The 21,699-nt window shown below is 47.1% G+C and overlaps 1 protein-coding gene across 3 annotated transcripts in view; it reads left to right on the forward strand.

The window, feature by feature from the left end:
• The window catches only part of ADAM19 (ADAM metallopeptidase domain 19), an 88,591-nt gene that overhangs the window by 47,645 nt on the left and 19,247 nt on the right, over window positions 1-21,699 (forward strand). For 2 of the 3 annotated variants that reach the window (XM_082623589.1, XM_082623590.1), the window contains exons 6-14: window positions 744-936; window positions 1,611-1,676; window positions 6,433-6,504; window positions 9,888-10,054; window positions 11,998-12,082; window positions 12,768-12,907; window positions 14,996-15,173; window positions 18,849-18,938; window positions 21,337-21,532. In XM_082623589.1, the coding sequence (XP_082479715.1) occupies window positions 744-936; window positions 1,611-1,676; window positions 6,433-6,504; window positions 9,888-10,054; window positions 11,998-12,082; window positions 12,768-12,907; window positions 14,996-15,173; window positions 18,849-18,938; window positions 21,337-21,532 (1,187 nt within the window). Of the gene's footprint in view, window positions 1-743; window positions 937-1,610; window positions 1,677-5,152; window positions 5,181-6,432; window positions 6,505-9,887; window positions 10,055-11,997; window positions 12,083-12,767; window positions 12,908-14,995; window positions 15,174-18,848; window positions 18,939-21,336; window positions 21,533-21,699 lie in introns of those variants that run through there. The other variant, XM_082623591.1, reaches the window with a different exon arrangement.

Raw genomic sequence — 21,699 nt, forward strand, 5'->3', positions numbered from 1 at the left:
CAAGGCTAGTATCTGTAACCCAGAGAAAAGAGTAGTCACACATGCTTGGTTGTGGGTGTCACCTCACCTCAGAGCTGCCTTGCTGATGCAGGGAAATTGGGGCTGGTAGGCATGCCATTAGTGATGTCTCTAGCTTTGGTTTCCAAGAGCAAGGACACTTGTCTTTCCATTTAATCATCCCAAGAGTCCTGTGAAGTTAGAAAATTATCATTTGCATTTACACTTGGGGAAACTGAGTCTTGGAGTGATTGAAGAGGTTTGTTGAAGAGCATTTGGCAATTTAATGTTGGAGCTAAGATTAGAACTTGGGTCTCCTCATCCTCAGGCCAGCATTCTTTCTCCAGTCACCAGACCGTCTTTTTCTCAGTCTATAGAGTTTTGACCTGTGATCTGTTGTATGCTGTGTTTGGGTTTGGGAGGTTTTTTGGAATCCTAGTCATGCCATCCTTTATGATTATGAGCTGTCCCTGGTCCAGCCCTTTTAGAACCTTCAAGCTTCTCTGTGATATGCTTTTGTACCCTGAAACCGTGCACCACATCTCACATACATGTGCATTTCTCTGGAGAGGAAGTCTGAGTTTGCGTCAGATTCTCACCAAGGAGTGCACGACCCCATAATAAGATTAAGAAGCAATGATCAAAACCAACTGTGAAATTTTGTATATGGGGAAACTGAGGCCTGAGCAAGGGACTTTTCCAGGACCATAATCTTTGACCAGAGACTCTATTTCTCCCGTCAACAGAGGACTGATTATGGTGAGCAGTAACCTCAGCTACATCATCGAGCCCCTCCCTGACAGCGAGGGCCACCACCTTATTTACAGATCCGAACATCTCAAGCTTCCCCCCGGGAACTGTGGGTTCGAGCACTCCAAGCCCACCGCCAGGGACTGGGTCCTTCAGTTTACAAACCAGATCAAGAAGCGACCTCGCAGGGTGAGTTTTTCTTAGCGCAGGAGTTAGCCTGGGGATAGGCTTGTCCCTTCTGAGGACCCTTACCTTGGATCCAGGAGTATTTCTAAATTAAAGGGAGATGGCTAAGAAGGAGGAAATAGCTTTTTCCTCTTAGTCTAAGTCATTGTTGAATGTGAGAAACCCTTGTTTTCGACAGAATAACTGCTTTGGGGGAAAACACTACTACCTTTAAAGTAAGGTGCTGATTTCAGAAACTTTAAAACGTGAGAAAAAAATATACGCCTCCCTTTTTGGAATAGCCACTTCACCATGTGCACAAAATGCTTGTATTTATTTATACCGAAAATAGAGGTATATGGTTTAAATGTCTTTTGGGAACTTGATTGTCAGCATGTTCCCTCACGGTATGTCAGCCTCTGTTCTGTCTGCACTAGGCAGCCAGCTCATTATTTCTGGAGACTAAAGGACTGGACCCACTGTCCCAGAGCAGCCTCCCGCGATAACCAAGATGGCGGGCGGAAGGTGTAGTGAGGGTGATGATGAAGCGACCATAGCTGGGGTTGTCTCCAGATCCCAGGTACAAATTTAGTAAGGAGGGCCGCTGCTTATTAACTGTACCATTTCTGAGCAGTTTTTTGAAATGAGGTCAAGTCCACCATTTCTATAGCTCTGATCTGCTTATGTCTCTTTCTTAGATGAAAAGGGAAGATTTACACTCCATGAAGTATGTGGAGCTTTACCTTGTGGCTGATTATGCAGAGGTAAGGGGGAGGCAATGGGTTTTAGCAGAAAAATCGCTCTCTTGATAGCTTCCATTCCAGCCTTCAAACTGCTTTGGGGAAATACTAAAGCATTCCTCTTTTTCCGGTTTGTCATGTGATTTTGACCTTAAATCTGACCAAAGGCTCTTTTTGCTATTTTAAACACAGTTGGGAAAAAAACAAGGAGAAGTCTCTTCCAGCTCAGTACATTAATCAGAACATCAGGACAAAGAATGTTATTTAGGTTAACATTTCTTAGACTGGGTCTGAAGACCCTTAGGTTTTGGTGCTTATTCTTTGGGAGAATAGAGATAGACCTGCCCCTCACATCACAGGGTTTACAGTAGCAGCAGAAAAACTCTCTAGTTCCAAGTGTGATGACTGCTAGGGTGGTTCATTGTAGAGGATTAGAGTGCAGATAATGAATTGGGGAAAGCTTCCCAAGGCAGTGGTGTTGAAGCTGACTCCTAAAGAATGGATTTAGGCCCTATGACCCATATTTGCCTAAATTAGCCGTATTTTACCTCACTCTCACTTTATGTAGTGGCTCAACCACAGAACTGACATATCTTTTGGGCATGGAAGGTCAGATGAGCTGAGCACTCCCCACGTTCTAACAGTGCACCTCGCCTGGGGCTCCCTTTCAGACAGAACTCATCACAGTTCCCATCTGTCACATACCATCCAAATGGGTTAGTTAGCAGCTCCCCCAGAGGAGCAATCCCACAGCACAGATCCTGGAGGGCAGTGCAGGGAAGGGGGAAGAATACTAGACTTCGCGCTGGAAGAACTGCCTTCCAGTGTTAGTGGCAGGACGAGGGGGCCCTTGAGTGTCTGCAAGGACACGGAATCGTTAACTGGGCAGAGACACGGAGGTGAAGGGCTCTCCCAGGCCGAGGAAACATTTTTTTTTTAATATATGTATATATATTTCAATTTTATTTATTTATTTATTTATTTTTGGCTGCGTTGGGTCTTCGTTGCTGCACACGGGCTTTCTCTAGTTGCCGCGAGTGGCGGCTACTCTTCGTTGTGGTGTGCGGGCTTCTCACTGCAGTGGCTTCTCTTGTTGCAGAACACAGGCTCTAGAGTGCAGGTTTCAGTAGTTGTGCCGCATGGGCTCAGTAGTTGTGGCACATGGGCTCAGTAGTTGTGGCTCGTGGGCTCTAGAGTGCAGGCTTCAGTAGTTGTGGCACATGGGCTCAGTAGTTGTGGCTCGTGGGCTCTAGAGTGCAGGCTTCAGTAGTTGTGGCACACAGGCTCAGTAGTTGTGGTTAGTGGGCTCTAGAGCACAGGCTCAGTCATTGTGGCTTAGTTGCTCCGCGGCATGTGAGATTTTCCCGGACCAGGGCTCGAACCCGTGTCCCCTGCATTGGCAGGCGGATTCTTAGCCACTGCGCCACCAGGGAAGCCCAGAGGGAACATCTTGTTCTGCTTTGAGAGGAGTTTTGCTTTTTAATTGATGTCGGTATTGGTTTTTCCAGCAGCCTTTCTTTCTTTCATTTTTTTTTCTTTTGTTTTCCTTTCCAAAGACTGGTGTGTGTGTAGGATGGGGGAGTGGTGTGGGGAGCAAAATCCTAAGTGATTTAAAAGCCGCAGCTGCACAGTCATGGGAGATGCTAATGGCGCTGGCCCCTGCCTAACAGAACTGCCATAGTGGGAGGGTTGCTGGAAGAGAGCTGAGCTTCCCCGGCTCCTGGACATCTTTAAGCTTTGCATTTGAGATCCTCTAATACAGTGGTCTCGAACCTTTCTTTTTTTTTTTTTTTTTTGCTGCAGAATCCTTTGTTCAGATGAAAGCTCCTGGGACCCCAATAGTTAAGCATATAGAAACACAGCTGCTCTAATGGAAAGGTGGGGTGATGCTCCCCCTCGGCCTTGCACTCTCACCAGAGGACTCCTGGTGTGGGGATTTAACACCCACTGGGTGTGAGTCTGAAAGCTGGAGAAGCGGGGGTGGGGTGGGGATCGGACATCTTCAGTCTCCTGACCTCCAGGGTCACAGCAAACCCCCAAGAGGAAAAGTGTGTGCCCGAGGTGCCTCCAGAACTGTGCTGTGCCTAGAGCCATCTTCCTGTTCTAGAGGGAGGGTCTCCAGCAGCGCCCCATCGGTGTTGCCCACAGGCCGTGATTCATGCAGCTCAGTGGATGGTGGATAGGGAATGAGCTCACTACTCAGGTCCTGGGCAGGGGTGGGTGGGGAAGTAATAGGCCAGGCTGGGCTCACAGGCTCACAAATCCCTGCCCCCCTCACCACCTCTTCCCCCACTCCCTCTCCAAGTGGCCTCTCATCCTCCGCGGGCAGAAATGTATTCCTGACAATTAATTAATCTGAGAGGACGGGCAGACAGGGAAGAGGAGGGCCGCCTTATCTGTGATTTATAACCTGGTGCTGAGACAGGCCAGGCTTCGCCTCTGGGCTCTGGACTTAGCACAGGGAGCAGAGACATGGATGGGGTTGCTGCCTGGAGAGAGAGGGTTTTTAGCAGTAAAAATGACCCTGCAGCTCCCTGGGCCTAGGTGGGAGCACCTGGAGTGGTTCTCAGTTTATTCATTCCTCAGGTGAAATGGGAGATCCAGGTGGGGGAAGAGCAAGATGGGATTTGGAGGAGGAGACAGGGTAGCTGTGAGAACAGGTATGCCAAGGACTTTTCAAGATACAGACAGAATGTGGGGCAGTTGGGAAAGACCAGGTGATGCACCGTGTTTTAAGGCCCGTGTCAGCCCAGAAAGTGTAAGTGGGAGATACTCTTTACATCAGAGGTCTGTAAACTATAGCCCGTGGTCAAATCCAGCCCACTCCAGGTTTTTATAAATAAAGTTTTACTGGAACGTATCCATGCCTGCCGCTGCATGTGTTGTCCATGGCTGCTTTTGAGCTACAATGGCAGAGTTGAGTAGTTGTGGTAGAGACTTTATGGCTGCAAAGCCTAAAATATTCACAGTCCGGCCATTTGCAGAAAGTTTGCTGACTCTTGCCTGAGGCTCTTCAGGATAGCATGATACATTCCTTAAAACTATGGTGGTATTATCCGGCAGCTGTTTGAAGATAGGATTAATATATTTGAAAGACAATGAAATCTGACTCTGATGTTCTAATAAATACTCCCTAAATGCTGCAGCACTTTCTGTGCCGTGAGACGAGTTTAGAAATGGGGTGACTCAGTAAAGAGAAACCTCAGGATTAACACCTTGGAAAGGTCTAAGTCCCAGGATCTTCCATTGAGTTTAACTCCATAGAAAGCAATGGTGAAAGTGAGACGACTGCAGTTCTGATGAGTCACGGTTCCCAGGAGGCCCAGGAAGGTCCAGAAGCAGTGGGAGAATAGGAAACGGTGCGTTTCTCCCCCTATCGTGGCTGAGACACACCCCCATCTGGACAAATATCCCAGAGTGTTTTATTTGGCTGTTCTTTTCATTTCTTTCTTGTATATTCTTGTGGGATGCAGTGGAGGAAGGACGTGAAGGTTTGGACTGAAGTAACATATATCGTGTGTACACAAGGTAAATCAGATAGGTACCCAGGTTCTGTGTAACAATGGCAGCATATAGGACATACCCATCATTTTCAAATTTAGGTTGCAGTTGTAACAAATTTTATCTTTATGCTGTGAAGCTTTCCTTCATCATTGCAGCTGAAAGTGATCTACCCTTTTTTTTTTTTTTTTTTTTTTTTTTTTGCGGTACGTGGGCCTCTCACTGTTGTGGCCTCTCCGGTTGAGGAGCACAGGCTCCGGACGCGCAGGCTCAGCGGCCATGGCTCACGGGCCCAGCCGCTCCGCGGCACGTGGGATCTTCCCGGACCGGGGCATGAACCCGTGTCCCCTGCATCGGCTGGTGGACTCTCAACCACTGCGCCACCAGGGAAGCCCGTGATCTACCCTTTTGAAGCAGGCGTGATAAAGTGAGGCTACCTACCGAAATGTGCCCCTCCTGCTACCCACGGCAGATATTTCTGATGGAGCACAGCGCTTTTTCCTGCCGAGCCCCTTGCAGTCTTAGAATTCTCCTCACTGTGGAAGGCACTGCTAGTTGATCTGAGCAGCATGCCAGGTGAAGCCTATTCGCCAAGCTTTTATGATCCTCATTGCCAGCACTCATTCTGTGTCATTCACACGGCCTCCTGTTGCAGTTATTTCTGTGCAGGTTTTCTCAGCCCGTTTCTATTTCATACTCCTTAAATATAGCATCTGCCATCGTTGTTATTTCTGGTCCTCTCTGTGTTTTAACTGAAGCTCCTTCAAGGCTAGGACCAGGACCACACACTTTGTATCCTACCCAGCACCAAGTGCAGTGCCTTGCACACTGCAGGTGTTCAGCAACAATTTGACCATGTTGACTGACCATGTGCACGGAGGCCTTGTGAGATCCCTGTGATGGTGGCTCCATGCTGGGGTGATGACCGAGGCAAGGATTGAATTGGTCCCTCTTCTAAGCCCCAGTGGAAGTTTGCAGGAAGCCTTGTAATTAGGAGGACAGGAGAACGAGGTTGACTTCACAGGCTGGAGGAAGACAGTTCAGTTCACTGCACAACTGTTACATGCCTACTGTGTGCCCAGAGCTGATCTAGCAGTGGGAGGGACTAAGATGGATGTGACCCAGGTTCTGCCCTCCCAAGCCGACACTATGTGCCGGGGAGATAGTCGTCCTAGAAGACGGAAGAAAATGAAAAGGAATTCAAAGACCAGTAATGGGGCGCATGAGGGGTCCTGGGAAGGGTTCTGGGGTCTCACCTAGTTCTGCTTGCCCCATTTAGTTTCAGAAGAATCGACGAGACCAGGACGCCACCAAACACAAGCTCATGGAGATCGCCAATTACGTTGATAAGGTGAGACCAGGTGTGTCCTTGTGGGAAAGGTGCCAGCACCTTAGAGGAGCTGCAGGATAGGAGATCACACCTGACTTGCCTCTTGCTCGACTGGCCGCCCCACCAGCTTCTGGGAGGCAGTAGCGATGCAGCCGAAGCTCAGTGGTCACGACAAGACCGTCAACTGCATGGACCTAGCCAAGTAACTTGTCTTGTTTGGGTTGCTGTCTTGTTTTGCTTTTTAATTTACAAAATGAGGGGTTGATTTAAATCAATAGCTTTGGATTGTTTTTGTTTTTCTGATGGAATCCTTTTTCCAATGTCTAATATAAAAGTCCGATGAAAACAGACTCCTCTAAGCTGAAGCAGGGGTGAGGACCCAGAGTGCTGTCCTCTGACCCCCTTCCCCTCATCCCTGCCTTAAAAGTTGAGGAGTGGGTTGTTTGGGGTCAATCTGTATAATCTCCATCTGTAAAACAGTTCTAAAATCATTTGGTTTTGTCTCTTAGAAAAGCCATGCAGTTGGTTAACTTTCCTAGGTCAGGCTCTTTTAAACAAGCTCTTAGGAAATACCCAGATTCTTGAATTTTACTAGAATAGGCTGGTCTGGGACTTGGAAATACTTTGTTTATATGAAAGAGTGCAAAATGCAGAAGAGGTAACCTAGAATGACAGTGGCCTCTTGATAGGCGAGTGGTAAATAGTTTTAAAAAGTAGATTTTAATGTTTGGGATCGCAGGTCTCTTGAGGATCTGATCACATTTATTGTACAATTTCAGGGCACTCACAAAACTTCTGAACCTTAACTCTGGGCTTGCTAGGGATTCCTGGATCCCAGGTCTCAAGGGGGAATATATATATATATATATATATATATATATATATTTTTTTTTTTTTTTAAATATTAGAGGATAAGGAAGAGAACAAATATTTTTAGGGATTGACAAGCAAATTTGGTAGTGTTCTGAAGTCATTGGATGGGCAGGTCTATGCCCTGTGTTTTTGCCGTAGATGACTCTGGAAACGCTGGTCAGTGTTTGATGCCTGGTGAAAGTCAAACACTGGCATTTCCTGGAAGGAAGGACTCCAGGGACACAGTCCAGTCCTCTCTCTAGCCTTCAATTCACTCAACAATAACATCTAAATGATCCCACAACCCAAACACTCAGCATCTGGGAAAACAAGAAAAGCTTGTTTCCCTGGGGGTAGACCCTGTTATCCCGCATGTGACATCTATTGTTCTGGAGATGCTGCAGGTGGGAGACTTGGCTGGGTCTCCCCTATGTAGATTCTGCAGCTGGTCTGGGTGATAGAACCAGGGGTGCTGGTGAAAAGTGGAAGGAGAAGAGAGGCGTTAGCAAACCGCATCCTGGCTGGAAGGCCCCCAGCCTTGCCAGCTGGTGTGCTCTGTGAAGCAGTCTCGGTTCTCTCATCTGCAGCTGAGGTTAGTCACTCCTGGCTGGGGTTAGGGAAGGCAAACTCAACTTCTCTGAGGCTTGCTGACCTGCCTACTTGAACTGAACTATTATGGAACTAAAACTGGAATGCACTGCACTAATCGGCTGAATCATGAACCCAATCAAAAATGTTTTTCCTTAACTGTGAAAAAAGCCAAGTTTAAGTCCTCAAAAAGCTCCCTAGTGAAGCAAGTTCAAATTGAAATCCAAACCCTTTATTTTCTGTAATGATTGACCTGGCACAAAACAGGAAAATCAAAATTTCCATTGAAATCAACGGATACTCTGCTGAATCTGGAGCCCATTTACATCACAGTTTCTTGGGGGCAGGTTGATTCTCTGGATGTGTAAATATGGTAGCACTTCAGCAGTGTAGTGTCGTCATGAGTAGACTCTGAGGTCTAATAATCCGGGCCTTAATCCTGGCTCTGCCAGCTTCCTGCTGAGACTTTGGCAAGTTACTGAACTTCTCTAGGCCTCAGTGCTTAATACACAGAAAGCACTTGATAAGCATTTGTGCTATATGATTGTTATATTCACCTGGGGCGGTACCTGCCACTTTCGGATTAAGGTGGCATCTCCTGCTCACGTGACCCAGGTTTACCTGCAGTTTTTTTCTTTAAGTTGCTGTCTCAGTATTCTCTAGGGTAGGCCAGTCAAAGAATTCCTTGTACCTACGCCTTCCAGTACTTGGCTTTAAGGAAAACCCTCTTCCTGCTATGTGTGTGTGAGATGAAAGATACCGTGTCATGAAAGTTAGATGTAGCTCTAGCCTTAAGGAGCCCAAGGATCAAGGCTCGTTTATAGAATTTCAGGATCTCTGGGTTGGACAAAATCCTGAAGATTATCTGGGACCTTTGCGGCCTAAAGCTTGCAACCTGTTGATGGCATCCTTCACAAAACCCAAAAACCCCCAGTGATGGGGAAAGAAAATTTGAAAGTAAGCACATCTGTCTACATGTATTTCATTTATACCCATTTACTTCCAAAATGAGTCGGAGACGTCTTCCAATAAATCCATTAATATATCCACACAATGGAATACTAGTCAGCAATAAAAAGGAATGGCAGCCTGATACAGGCTACAAGACGGATGGATCTCAGAAACATGTTAAATGAAAGAAATAACAAAAGACCACATATTGTATAATTTCATTTATAGAATATGTCTGGAAAAGGCAAATCTGTGGAGACAGAAAGTGGATTAGTGATTGCCCAGGTCTGGGGGTGAAAATGGGCAATGATGGTAAATGGACATAAGGGATCTTGTTGGTGTGATGAAAATAGTCTAAAATTGGATTATGGTGATCACTTTACAACTTGGTAAGTTTACTAAAAAATATTGAGCTGTACACCTAAAATGGGTGGGTTCTGTGATATGTAAATTATACCTCAATAAAGTTGTTTTGAAAATCCATATGCAAGAGAACTTTTTAGACCTGTATAAAAATGATAAGGGCCATAAAGGAATTGCAAGGGATAATTGTACCAGACACCTGGGCCCAAGGTCCTTATTACAGATGACAGCGTGGCTTAGCTCGCTTTGAAAGCTTTTTTCCTGTTTGAAATGAAATGTCTTCCTGTCTTTTTTACCTATAGACTGAGCCCCACTTTAGGCTCATGTGCAAAAATGCTGATCCTTTCTCCACTTGAGAACCCCGTGCATGTCTGAAAACAGCTCTGTGTCCTATCTCAGTCTTCGTTTCTCTAAGCTAAGTCACCCCAGCTCTGCCACCAGGGGCAGAGCCTCTCTTAGGATGTCGTGCCTGTCTCAGGATGTCCCCCTTCTGAGAAGGTGAAGAGCAACACCTGTTCCCTCCTCCCCTTGGAGGCGTGTATAGAAGAGAAATCTGGAATCTGTGCTCCGAGCGCTTGGGCTAGGAAGGGGCTCATAATCTCACGTGGTGTTGACAGATGATGCTGTGACTCTTCTGTGTGTGTTTTCAGTTTTACCGATCCTTGAATATCCGGATTGCCCTCGTGGGCTTGGAAGTGTGGACTCACGGGAATATGTGTGAAGTTTCGGAGAACCCGTACTCTACCCTCTGGTCATTTCTTAGCTGGAGGCGCAAGCTGCTCGCCCGGAAGAGCCATGACAATGCACAGTTAATCACGTAAATAGCTTTTTCCATATGTGTTGCCTTGGCCTTGGCTGCAAAGCCCCTGCCTGCAGTGCGTGTGCTGTTCGTCCTTTTCTCCCCAGTGCTGAAGGTTGGCTGGACTAAGCCATCCTGACTCTCCAGTCCAGGTAACGAAGTGTTCCTCAGGCATGTGCTCCGTACCCAGTATATCCAGGAAAATATTAAAAAGCCTGAGTCATAGCAATCCCAAGAAGTGTTTACAACCCAAATAAGAAAATTAGCCTTAGACATATTTAGTTGAGTCTCTGAAACAACTGGGTGTGTATTTGGGAGGTGAGTGACTGTGGTCATGGCTGCTTTGAAACAGACTTTCTAAGGGGCTCACCTTGATCTTCGTGGTGCTTTGTTCTAGAATGGGTGTTAATCGCCCAAAGCAGGCACAGGAGAGGGGTCTCGGCTTGTCCTTCTTGTCATTCCCAGGGGCTCAGGGCCGACTACGAGATAGTCAAGTGGCAGATAGTGCAGGAATAGTGTGTTTGGGAGGAGGGAGACAGACATGGGGGGAGAGGGCGGTTGTGTTGGAGTTTGTTCAGTCCCCAGAGAGAAAAGAGCAGAAACTGATGGGGGTCATGGTGGCCCGTGACAGTCCCCCATGGTGGTTATCTAGTATTTATTAGTGTTGACTTCCAAAGGTATTCTCAGGAAGTTACAACAGAAGGCACATACATAATAAAACCAATTTTTTTTCCTGTTTCCTAAATATCTCTGAAACAACAATCATTTAAACCTTTGTTTACTCTTTAAAAGAGACCGGGGAAATAGCTGTACCAATAACCCGAGTGCTTACTTCATGATGGCACATTTACCTAGGAAGAGTCTTTGGTTACCAAAACTTTGGCCTGATCTTTGAAAGCCTGGAGTTCTGCTTTGGGCAAGACCTTGAATCCAATTTCCAGTAGGACTTCTTTGGAGCCATGTGTGAGTTTATCAGATAACCAGTAGGGCGTCATAGAGCTTTGCATGTATTTTTTTGCAGAGTGTTTCTCTGAAGATAAATGTGCCTTGAATTCAACAAACATGTATTAAGCACCCACTATGTGTCTGATTCTATGCTAAGTTCTAATGACCCCAAAATAAATGAGATAGCCTTGACTCTCTAAGATATCATGCTCTAAGTAAGAAGACAAACACAGAGATATAAAAGCATGATGTAATGAACTTCCATGTAGATGCTTTAAATAAATATCATGTTTGTGGCATGCACGAAAACACTGGTATTTTATTCACTCCTTTGCCCCTGCCCTGGATGCATACAGCTGAGAAAAGCGTGTATTAAACTGGGGGAATGTAGCTGGCTGTTGGCAGATTAGGAGCACAGTTGCAAAACAAAGGCAAAAACAGCTCATCCTTGCACCCAGCTGCACTTTGTGAGGCTCCTGATGGGACACATCTGTTTCCTTGGCCCCAGAGTGATGCAGGAATGAAGCATCAGCTCCCACAGCTGCTGCCTTGACCCCCCCCTCCCCATACACATACCACAGAGCCAGGGATATGGCAGGGCACCCTGGCAGCTGGCGGAAGTGGGCATGATTCACTTCAGCATCAGAACCTGTGCCACCCTTCCCTCATCCCCACCCTCTGACCTTTTCCTCTGCAGCAGGAATGGGATGCAGCTTTGCAAGCCCTGCCCATTTCCTTCCAGGGAATGGGGCTACGGGCATATTGTGGGAAGAAGTGACCTTTTGCTCTCTCTTCTGTTTCTCTGGAGCAGTGAGAGAGTAGGTGAGAGGAAGTGAGAGGTGTGGTGACCTGGAAGTTGTCCAGCTGGCCTAGAGTAGTGGGCTCTCTCCCCCTTGGGAATGATCTGGGAATGTCAGCAGGGCCAGGGAATGCCGTGATGGCCACCCACTCCTGGGCACATGGAAACAGCCCTCTTGGTCCCCACTCCAGTCACCTTCTCTCCTTCCCTCCTGCAGGGGCATGTCTTTCCACGGCACCACCATCGGCCTGGCCCCCCTCATGGCCATGTGCTCTGTGTACCAGTCTGGAGGGGTCAACATGGTGAGTCTCAGCCAATATTATTGATGCTGCAGAAGGCGGAGAATTGCCCCACAAGACAGGAGGTCATCTTCTAAAAAATAATTTTATATTAATTGCTGCAGGAAAAGAGAAGATTGGACATAAAGAAGGGCAGTTGTTTAAAATGAAGGCATTAAGTTCTAAGAGGTGGAGGTACTCAGGGATGAATTTTCATTTATTGTAATGTATCCCCAGTTTTCAAGCTCAGGAGAACCTTGAAGCAATTACATTAATCATACATCGCTAGATGTCTTATATATTCCAGACCAGGGGCTCAGAAATTGTAAGATACAGAGATAAAATGTTTTTTTTTATCCGAAGTCTTGTGTTGTTCTGTATATCTTTATGGAACAAGAGCCTGTCTCAGAGTCACAGGAAATTATTGCCCTCTTTTGCAGTTCTCTCTGACTTTGTGAGAGTGTTTGGACTACTCATGTCTGACCTGTGAAGTAGACAGCAAGGAGGCTGCTGTCCATTTCTTTGTCCACCCCTCTATCCACCTGTATTTATTGACAGATGCAGCAGGGTAGTTAAGAGCACAGGCTTTAGTCACCGAGCCCGTACGCACAGCAATTGTATAATCAGTGGAGGGCTGTGAGGCTTGGCTAAAGAAGAGGCAGGGCTGTAGCGGGGAGATGTCCTTGACCTGAACTGTCTCCCTGAGCAGGACCACTCTGAGAATGCCATTGGCGTGGCTGCCACCATGGCCCACGAGATGGGCCACAACTTCGGCATGAGCCATGATTCTGCGGATTGCTGCTCCGCCAGCGCGGCCGATGGTGGGTGCATCATGGCAGCCGCCACCGGGTGAGTCAGGCGGGAAGGTGAGGACGGGGAGGACGGCAGAGCACGAGAGGCCAGTGCGGCCCCTGCATTGCTCCCGGCCCAGGGAGCCTCTGTTATACTAACGGGGGCATTGAAGAAAAAGGGGGTTTTGACCACAAAAGCATTGGAAGAAGACCAAGAAAACAATCGTGTGGAAGGAGCACAGGTTTCTAGCAGGAAGTTTGGTGTGGTGTAACCTTAGATATACTTAATTTCTGTCTTGGGGTTCTTTAGCTATAAAATTGGCATAACCACGTGTGTCTTTTCCACTTCATGAATTTTTGCTGAGAACCATTTATAACAGCCACAATCCTCAGTCCCGCCCTGTGAACGAAGTGTGGTCAGTGCTGTTATGCCTCAGGCCAGATTGAACGTGCTGAGGTAGCCTCCAGAACAAGGAAAGGGAAGGAGAGCACACCCCCCCCACCCCCACCCCCCAGTGACTCCTCAGGGAATTTACAGGCTGCGTTTACCACAAGGAATAAGGATAAGGCAGCTCCATCTCCCTGTAGCTGTGAGGGGTCTTTAAACCAGAGCCTTTGAAAGAGAATCCTGGAGTTGCTTAAAAGTCAGTGCCTGGACTCAGACAGCAGAGAACACTGGGTTCTTCCGGGACCCTAGTCACTCTTCAGAAGGCACCACGGTGGGAGCTTGTGTTCCTCCCACCCCAAACCATTAGGGTCTGCTTATGCTTCTTAGGGAATGGTGTGTCTCCAAGAGGAGATGCAGGGGCTTCCCTGGTGGCGCAGTGGTTAAGAATCCATCTGCCAGTGCAGGGGACACGGGTTTGAGCCCTGCTCTGGGGAGATCCCACATGCCACGCAGCAACTAAGCCCTTGCGCCACAACTACTGAGCCTGCGTTCTAGAGCCCGAGAGCCACAACTACTGAGTCCGTGTGCCACAACTACGGAAGTCCGTGCGCCTAGAGCCCGTGCTCTGCAACAAGAGAAGCCACCACAGTGAGAAGCCTGCGTACTGCTACGAAGAGTAGCCCCCGCTTGCCGCAACTAGAGAAAGCCTGCGTGCAGCAGTGAAGATCCAACGCAGCCTAAATAAATAAATAGATAGATAGATAGATAGATAGGAGATGCAGCTTTCTTGGAGCTCCAGTGTCCATTGTTTTCTCCTCACTTCTCAGAGAAAGTGACACACAAAGGATGATGTTGACATGCAGGGGACAACTCATGGGTCATGCTCAAACCCCTGTGAGCTCACCATTAAGTCCACCTCTTTCTCTCTCAATCTAAAAAGCATATTTGTAGACAAATGGTTGAGAGAGTTATATTAATTACTACTACAATTTGTTTTTAAGCTGTTCACAAATTTTAGTAGTTTAACAATTATTAGTAACAAGTTCTTTGTGACATTCCTGACAACTGAAGAAAACCCTCCAGTGTTTACCCTTTAGTTGGTTTAGAGAATTGGGATCAGGATAACTTTTCCCTTATAGACCCAAATTGTGGTACTGACCTGCGCCAGAGAGTGTATGACTTTTGTCTCTTTTTCCCAATAGTGGGATCCAGGACCTTTCATATTCTTGTGATAAAGACCATGTGTTTGTGAGTTAGCTGGTTGAGTTTGGAGTGCTGCCTGCATCCTTAGAACAGAGATCAGATCACTGGCCCAACAAAGAAATTAAACCCTTGAACTTGGCCTTTTTTGGCCTGGTCTTCTGTTCTAAGAAAATCTCCATCTAATATCAGCTTCAGGAAGAGTTTGGGTTGGCTGGAATTTTATTCAGCTCTAAGGCTCAAGAGACCTATTGTAACACACTAGTTATCCTTTATTTATTGCAACTCCTTCATGAAAACGGCTGAAATTGTTGCTTCAAATTCTCAAGTAAAGCCTCCATGGAGCATGAGAAAGAAAAGCATTATGGGATGGTTAATATTTCTTAATTCTTAGAATGTTAATGTACAGTTGATGTTCTAGGGGGGCAGAATATATGTGCATGGGACTATAGAGGTCTGAGTCCAGCTGGAATCAGCCTCATGGGCAGCAGGATTGATGCTGTTCTGGCTGCTTGATGCTCAGACTCCCAGCTAATTCCAACCCTGTTCTTCTCCCAGGCACCCCTTTCCCAGAGTGTTCAATAGATGCAACAGGAAGGAGCTGGACAGGTATCTGCAGTCAGGCGGAGGGATGTGTCTCTCCAACATGCCGGACACCAGGACGCTGTATGGAGGCCAGAGATGTGGAAATGGGTACCTGGAAGATGGGGAAGAATGTGACTGTGGAGAGGAGGAGGTAAGCTGTTGTGCTGGTGCTAGTGGGAGGGGAAGACTTCGCATTGGCTTCAAATCTCAAGGTTAAAGAGAATGCAAGCGAAAATTTAGTCATAGGCGTTTCCTGCACACACGTGGCTATCAACGACCCCATCACAAATAAGATGTGGGGAGTAAGCCTTGAATGGACCACGTCTGTAGACTCTCCCAGTTTGAAGTTGACATTGTTTATGTCCAGATTGTGAGCATCGGGTCTGCCCAGAAACCACAGTTTTTGCCAGTGAAGCCACAGGTGGCCTCCTTGGCCCTCCAGCTGTACTGAATTTATTCTGAAGGCCATGCAGCCAGATATATGAACTTGAACCTGGGCATTATGAGGATGCTTAAAATAACAAGCTCATGCTGTTTGGCCTGGAGAAGAGATGATTGAAAGGAAGGGGATGTAGGAAGTACTGGCAAGTCTGAAAGGGGCTTCTAGGAGGAAGAAGCAGCAGAACTCTTGGTGTACAAGCTCTTAGGAAGGGGATGTAGGAAGTACTGGCAAGTCTGAAAGGGGCTTCTAGGAGGAAGAAGCAGCAGAACTCTTGGTGTACAAGCTCTTTGCTTCCTTATAATCTTCAGAATGAGAGTGGTGGGCGTACAGCATAGCTCTCTCACTTTTAACAGATGCTCTTCTGCAGAAAGCAGAACTGAATAGTTTCATATTTGTTTTTTGAAGGATGAAAATATGTACGTTAACATGCAAAATAATTTGTGGGAGAATGTGTGAGTATTCTATGTATTCAGAATAAACTATGTGGGTGAGATTGAGGGTCTGTATATGTGGGAAAAGACTATTTGATTTTATAATCTTCTCTATGGTTTGACTTTTTTTTTTTTTTTTTCTGTATGTGGGCCTCTCACTGTTGTGGCCTCTCCCGTTGTGGAGCACAGGCTCCGGACGCACAGGCCCAGCGGCCATGGCCCACGGGCCCAGCCGCTCCGCGGCATGTGGGATCTTCCCAGACCGGGGCACAAACCTGTGTCCCCCACATCGGCAGACGGACTCTCAACCACTGCGCCACCAGGGAAGCCCCTGACTTTTTTTTAGTGCCAGCACGTAACTTTCATAATAAAACAAGAACTAGTTAAAGGCTCACCATCCGCACCACCATGTTCAGAGAAATCAGCCCAGACCCTTCAGAGAGTTGTATTATCACGGAGGGCCTGGTGGGGTTGAAGAGCAGCCTGTGAGTGGGCTTGGCCAGTTGGCTTACATTCAGAGGAGCTTCTCATTCAACAAATATTTACTGAGTATGTGGTACTATGTCATGTGCCAGGGATAGGAAAATAGATAGGCAGAAAAAATAGACATGGTCCCTGTCCTTATGGAGTGTAGTGGGGGAAACACACATTGACCAAATAATTGCAAAAATATATAAATACAACTGTGGTAAGTGCTAGGAGGGCCAATGGCATGATGCTAGGAGTATGTGTAATGTGAGGGGAACTGCCCTACTCAGGTGGGAGTGTGACCTCTGACCCCATAGCCGAAGGCTGAGGTAGGCGCTAGCGAGGAGCACAGGGAGGCCAAGGCACATTTCAGCTAGAGGAGGAACCGCGCCTTAGGGTGAGAAGAAACATGGTGTGCTAGAAGGGAAGGAACACAGGTCTCCCTGCAGCCCAGGGTGGTAGGAGATTCATGGAAAGAAAGTGCCCTTATTCCTTCTCTGAGGGGGAGACAGGTGGGTGAGTATCTGTAGTCAGGTGGTGGCATGTGTCTCTCCAACAAGCCAGACCTGGACAGTGATGGTTATGATATGGTTAATAAGCACAGAGTGGGCCCCAGGCAGACATGGCTTGAATTTGGCTCCAACACTTGCCAGGTATGTGCCTTAATCAGCCACTGGACTTGTCTGAGTTGCGGTTTCCCCTTGTGTGAAGTGGGCATAATTGTGCCTCCTAATCCTGCTGTGAGGGACCCATGGATGGGCCTGTCTCTATAGTAGGAGTGTGACAGGGACATTGGGAGTCACTGGGCATCTCATCATCTTTTTTTTTTTTTTTTAATTTTATTGGGGTAGAGTTGATTTACGATGTTGTGTTAGTTTCAGGTGTACAGCAAAGTGAATCAGTTATACGTTTACATATATCCAGTCTTTTTTAGATTCCTTTCCCATATAGGCTGTTACAGAGTATTGAGTAGAGTTCCCTGTGCTATACAGTAGGTTCTTGTTACTTATCTATTTTATATATAGAGTAGTGTGTATATGTCAATCCCAATCTCCCTATTTATCCTACCCCTTACCCGCTGGTAACCATAAGTTTGTTTTCTACATCTGTAACTCTATTTCTGTTTTGTAGATAATCGTCATCTTTTTAAAAAAATTAATTAATTAATTATTTTTTTGGCTGCGTTCGGTCTTCATTACTCCGTGCGGGCTTTCTCTAGTTGCGGCGAGTGGGCTCAGTCGTTGAGGTGCGTGGGCTTCTCATTGCAGCGTGCCCTAGCATGTGCGGGCTTCAGTAGCTGCAGCGCATGGGCTCAGTAGTTGTGGCACGTGGGCTCTAGGGTGCGCGGGCTTCAGTAGTTGTGGTGTGTGGGCTCAGTAGTTGTGGCTCACGGGCTCTAGAGCGCAGGCTCAGTAGTTGTGGTGCATGGGCTTAGTTGCTCCACGGCATGTGAGGTCTTCCCAGACCAGGGCTTGAACCCATGTCCCCTGCATTGGCAGGCGGATTCTTAACCACTGCGCCACCAGGGGAGTCCCGTCATCTTTTTCAATCTCATGCTGTGTGTCAGCAAATCAGGACCCGTAGGGCAGGAAGGAAGGGAGGAGAGCATGGAACCCCTAGAGAAGGGTCCAGGCCAGCGAGGGTTGAGGAGGAGCAGCAGATGGCAAGAGAAGTCTGGGGAAGCAGGCCCGGGGGCTGACATAAATTGTTCAGGAGTTGTTCCAGCATGCCCTGACTCCTGATGGCCTCTTTTTGTCAGATAGTGAGGTTTAGGGACGTGGGGGGCAGGAGGGGCAGCAGTAGAAGACATGGTCTCTGGATGCTGTGTTGAGGATGAGAAAAACAAATCACAGAATTTCCATATAATGGAATACTATGCTAAGAACCATGTTTTAGAAGAATCCATGATTACAAGGAGAAAAGGGCATATTATGTTAAGTTAAAAGCAGTATGGGGCTTCCCTGGTGGCGCAGTGGTTGAGAGTCCGCCTGCCGATGCAGGGCACACGGGTTCATGCCCCGATCCGGGAGGATCCCACATGCCGCGGAGCGGCTGGGCCCGTGAGCCATGGCCGCTGAGCCTGCACATCCGGAGCCTGTGCTCCGCAACGGGAGGGGCCGCGACAGTGAGAGACCCGTGTACTGCAAAAAAAAAAAAAAAAAAAAAAAAAAAAAAAAAAAAAAAGCAGTATGGATACTATGATTTTGTAAAATGAGTATATGTCTATGTACGTGTATAGGAAAGTGCTTAGAAAAATACAAAATGTAGTTGTGTCAAGTTGTGTGTTACTGATGATTATGCATATGTATGTTTTCTACGACATATACGTCTTACCTTATGATAAAGCTATAAAGTGATGTTTTGGTGGATACTTCCCAGGGGCCTGTGGGGCAGGGTAGGGGGTAAAGGCCCTCACCCTGCCTCGTCCCCTGTCTCCCTGCCCTGCTGCCCCAGCTGCTCACACCCCCTCCCACTGCCTCCCCAGGAATGTGATAACCCCTGCTGCAATGCCTCTAATTGCACCTTGAGAGAGGGGGCAGAGTGTGCCCATGGCTCCTGCTGTCACCGGTGTAAGGTAAGTGGCCCTTTCCTCCCTGCCCAGGGTTCTGACCTAACAGTCCAAGACTCTGCTGGGGGGTAATGGCCAGGATTCAGCCTCTATCCTGGGGAAGTGGTGGCATCAAAGTTCCAGAAACATGGAGCTAGAAAGGGCCCTTGAACAAAGTTTACTTTTTTCTATATTGGGCCTCACTGAGTTCAGATCATCCTAGAGGGCTGTGTGTGCCTCCTGGAAGATGGGAGATTAAAAAAAGATAAGTGTCCAGAAAGAGTAGGCTTGATTTTATTTGGAGCTCATAATAATCTTCATCACAGTTTTGACTAACATTAATGAATTGCTTATTAGGTGCCAGGCATGGCACAGAGAATTTTATATATGTCATCTCATTCAATCCTTACAAAAGCCCCATGAGATGTGTATTAATAGCCTCAACTTAAGATGAGGAAACTGGGGCTCAGAAGGGATAAGTGGCTTCTCTAGGATCACACAGCCAGGAGGAGGCTGAACCAGCTTGACCTGACTCTGGAGCCCACTCTTAATATTGATGTGAAAGATCACATCATTTTTTACCACTGATATTACTATAGGTCTACAGTCTCTTATCTATAATTCTGAAATTTAGGAAGTTCTGAAAACTCAAAAAAAATTTTTTTAACTTATTGGTGGCAAAATTTGACCTGAATTGACATGAGTCTAATTATAGTCTTAAAAAAAAAATCACACTTAAAGTGAATATTATATTTCATTGCAGAAATATTAATGTGTGTGATTATAAAATAATCCTAGGCCTTGCTGGTGGGTTATGTAACATACATATGTAATGTGTATGTGCGTATATCTGTATACACATATGTATGTACATCTGTGTAGTGTCTGCTTTCTAAAATCTATAAAGTCTGAAGCCCATCTGGTCCCAGGGTTTTGGATAGGATTGTGGACTGTGCTTCCACCTACCACTTGCTGAGGGCTCATTATGTTCCACATACTGTTCAAGTACTTTATTAGAACATTCCTTCTAGCATGACCTTCTAGCAATAACCACAAGAGGGTTATTACCCTCACAGGCGCATAAACATAGGTCTTACTGCTGGTTAAGGAGCTGGGATTTGAACCCAGGCAGGCTGGCTCCAGGGTGGGTCCTCTTCCCCTCCATCTTGCTCTCAGGTGGAGAGATGCATCATGAGGCCACCCTTGAACTGAGACTGTCAGAAGGCTGCTCAGCTGGCCCATTCTTGCCTTCTGTCTTGGGAGGGCCTTGTGGGTGGCGTGGAGTCACCCGGGAGTGTGGAGGGGCGCTGTTCTCAGACGTAGCTCTCCTTGCCTGGCTCAGGGGAATTCCCACGCCATCTGGTTTGACTTTAGGATGCACCCGGCGTCCCCCAGGGAGGCTGTGCTAGCTGGGTCAGGTCCTCGAGTCTCAGGCTAACGCCTGAGAGTGAGTGTGGAGAGCGCCCATCTCCCAGTCCCAGGATATCAGCTTGGATCTTGAAAAGGAGTTCCTGGAGAGAAGTGTGTGGGAAAAGATGAGGCTTGGAGTCTGAGACCTTCAATTCAAGCCCTGTGTGTGATTTGGGGCAGCCTATTACCCATCCAAGCCTAGGTTCTTTATCTGTAAGATGGGAAGAGTACTAATAACTCTGACCACCCTGGGAGGCTGGAAGACTCAAGTGGAAACTCTGTTTACCAGTTGCCCAAGGTGTGCTATTGATCAGGTTATTTCACCTGCAGAATGAGGCCAATAGCAGTATATCTAGCTCATGGATATTGTGAGGATCTCATGCCTTGAGTATGTGTAACATACTTAGCCTGGCGCTTGGCTTAGTAATGGGGATGTATTATTGCCAGAGTGCTTCGTAAATTCGAAGCTGTATTAATGAAAAAAAAAGACTTATGAATGCTACTCTGTGTGTGTGTGTATCTCTACATATATATTAGTGGGCTTGGCTCTTCTGCCACTTGCTAACCATGAGACTTTGGAGGCATTATTTAACCTCTTTTGCCTCAGGTTTCGTAATCTGTAAAATAGGGATAATTATATTACATGGGACTGTCATGAAAACTAAATGAAGTAATATTTGTACTGCACTTAAGCAGGAGCTCCATAAAGTGGCTGTTATTACTAAAGCACTTAGTAAACTGTAAATTGTTGCATAAATATTATTTTTTACCTACTTCTTAAGACTGCTATGTAGAGTTTGCATTTGTGAAAACACCTCGAAACCCTAAGTCACCATTCATATTAGATGAATGATGGTGATTTGAGCTAATGAGGTCATCATGTAAGAAGCACTCCGAAATAATGGTAATGGGAAATTCTGTTCCACGAGAGTGATGCTCATGAGCCCTTGCTGGGAGGGTTGAGGGCAGGTGGCAGATTGACCTTTTTTTTCCCCGCTCTCGTTCCTCGGCTCAGCTGCTGGCCCCTGGCACACTGTGCCGTGAGCAGGCGCGGCAGTGTGACCTCCCGGAGTTCTGCACGGGCAAGTCCCCCCATTGCCCCACCAACTTCTACCAGATGGACGGCACCCCCTGCGAGGGTGGCCAGGCCTACTGCTACAACGGCATGTGCCTTACCTACCAGGAGCAGTGCCAGCAGCTGTGGGGTCCTGGTAAGGCTCTCCTGGGGGGAATAGCCCTCCTCCCACCCCACTGCTTCCTAGCCAGCCTCCCCCTTCAGGCACTCTGAGTAGCTTAGAATCCTTGGCTTTAAAACAGCGTCTCCAGATATTACCTTTTTTCAATCCCCTTGCCTCAGGGTAGACTTCCAGGGAGAGGC

The sequence above is a fragment of the Mesoplodon mirus genome (genome assembly GCF_964341445.2).
Source record: "Mesoplodon mirus genome assembly, chromosome: 5".
Taxonomy (NCBI): Eukaryota; Metazoa; Chordata; class Mammalia; order Artiodactyla; family Ziphiidae; genus Mesoplodon; species Mesoplodon mirus.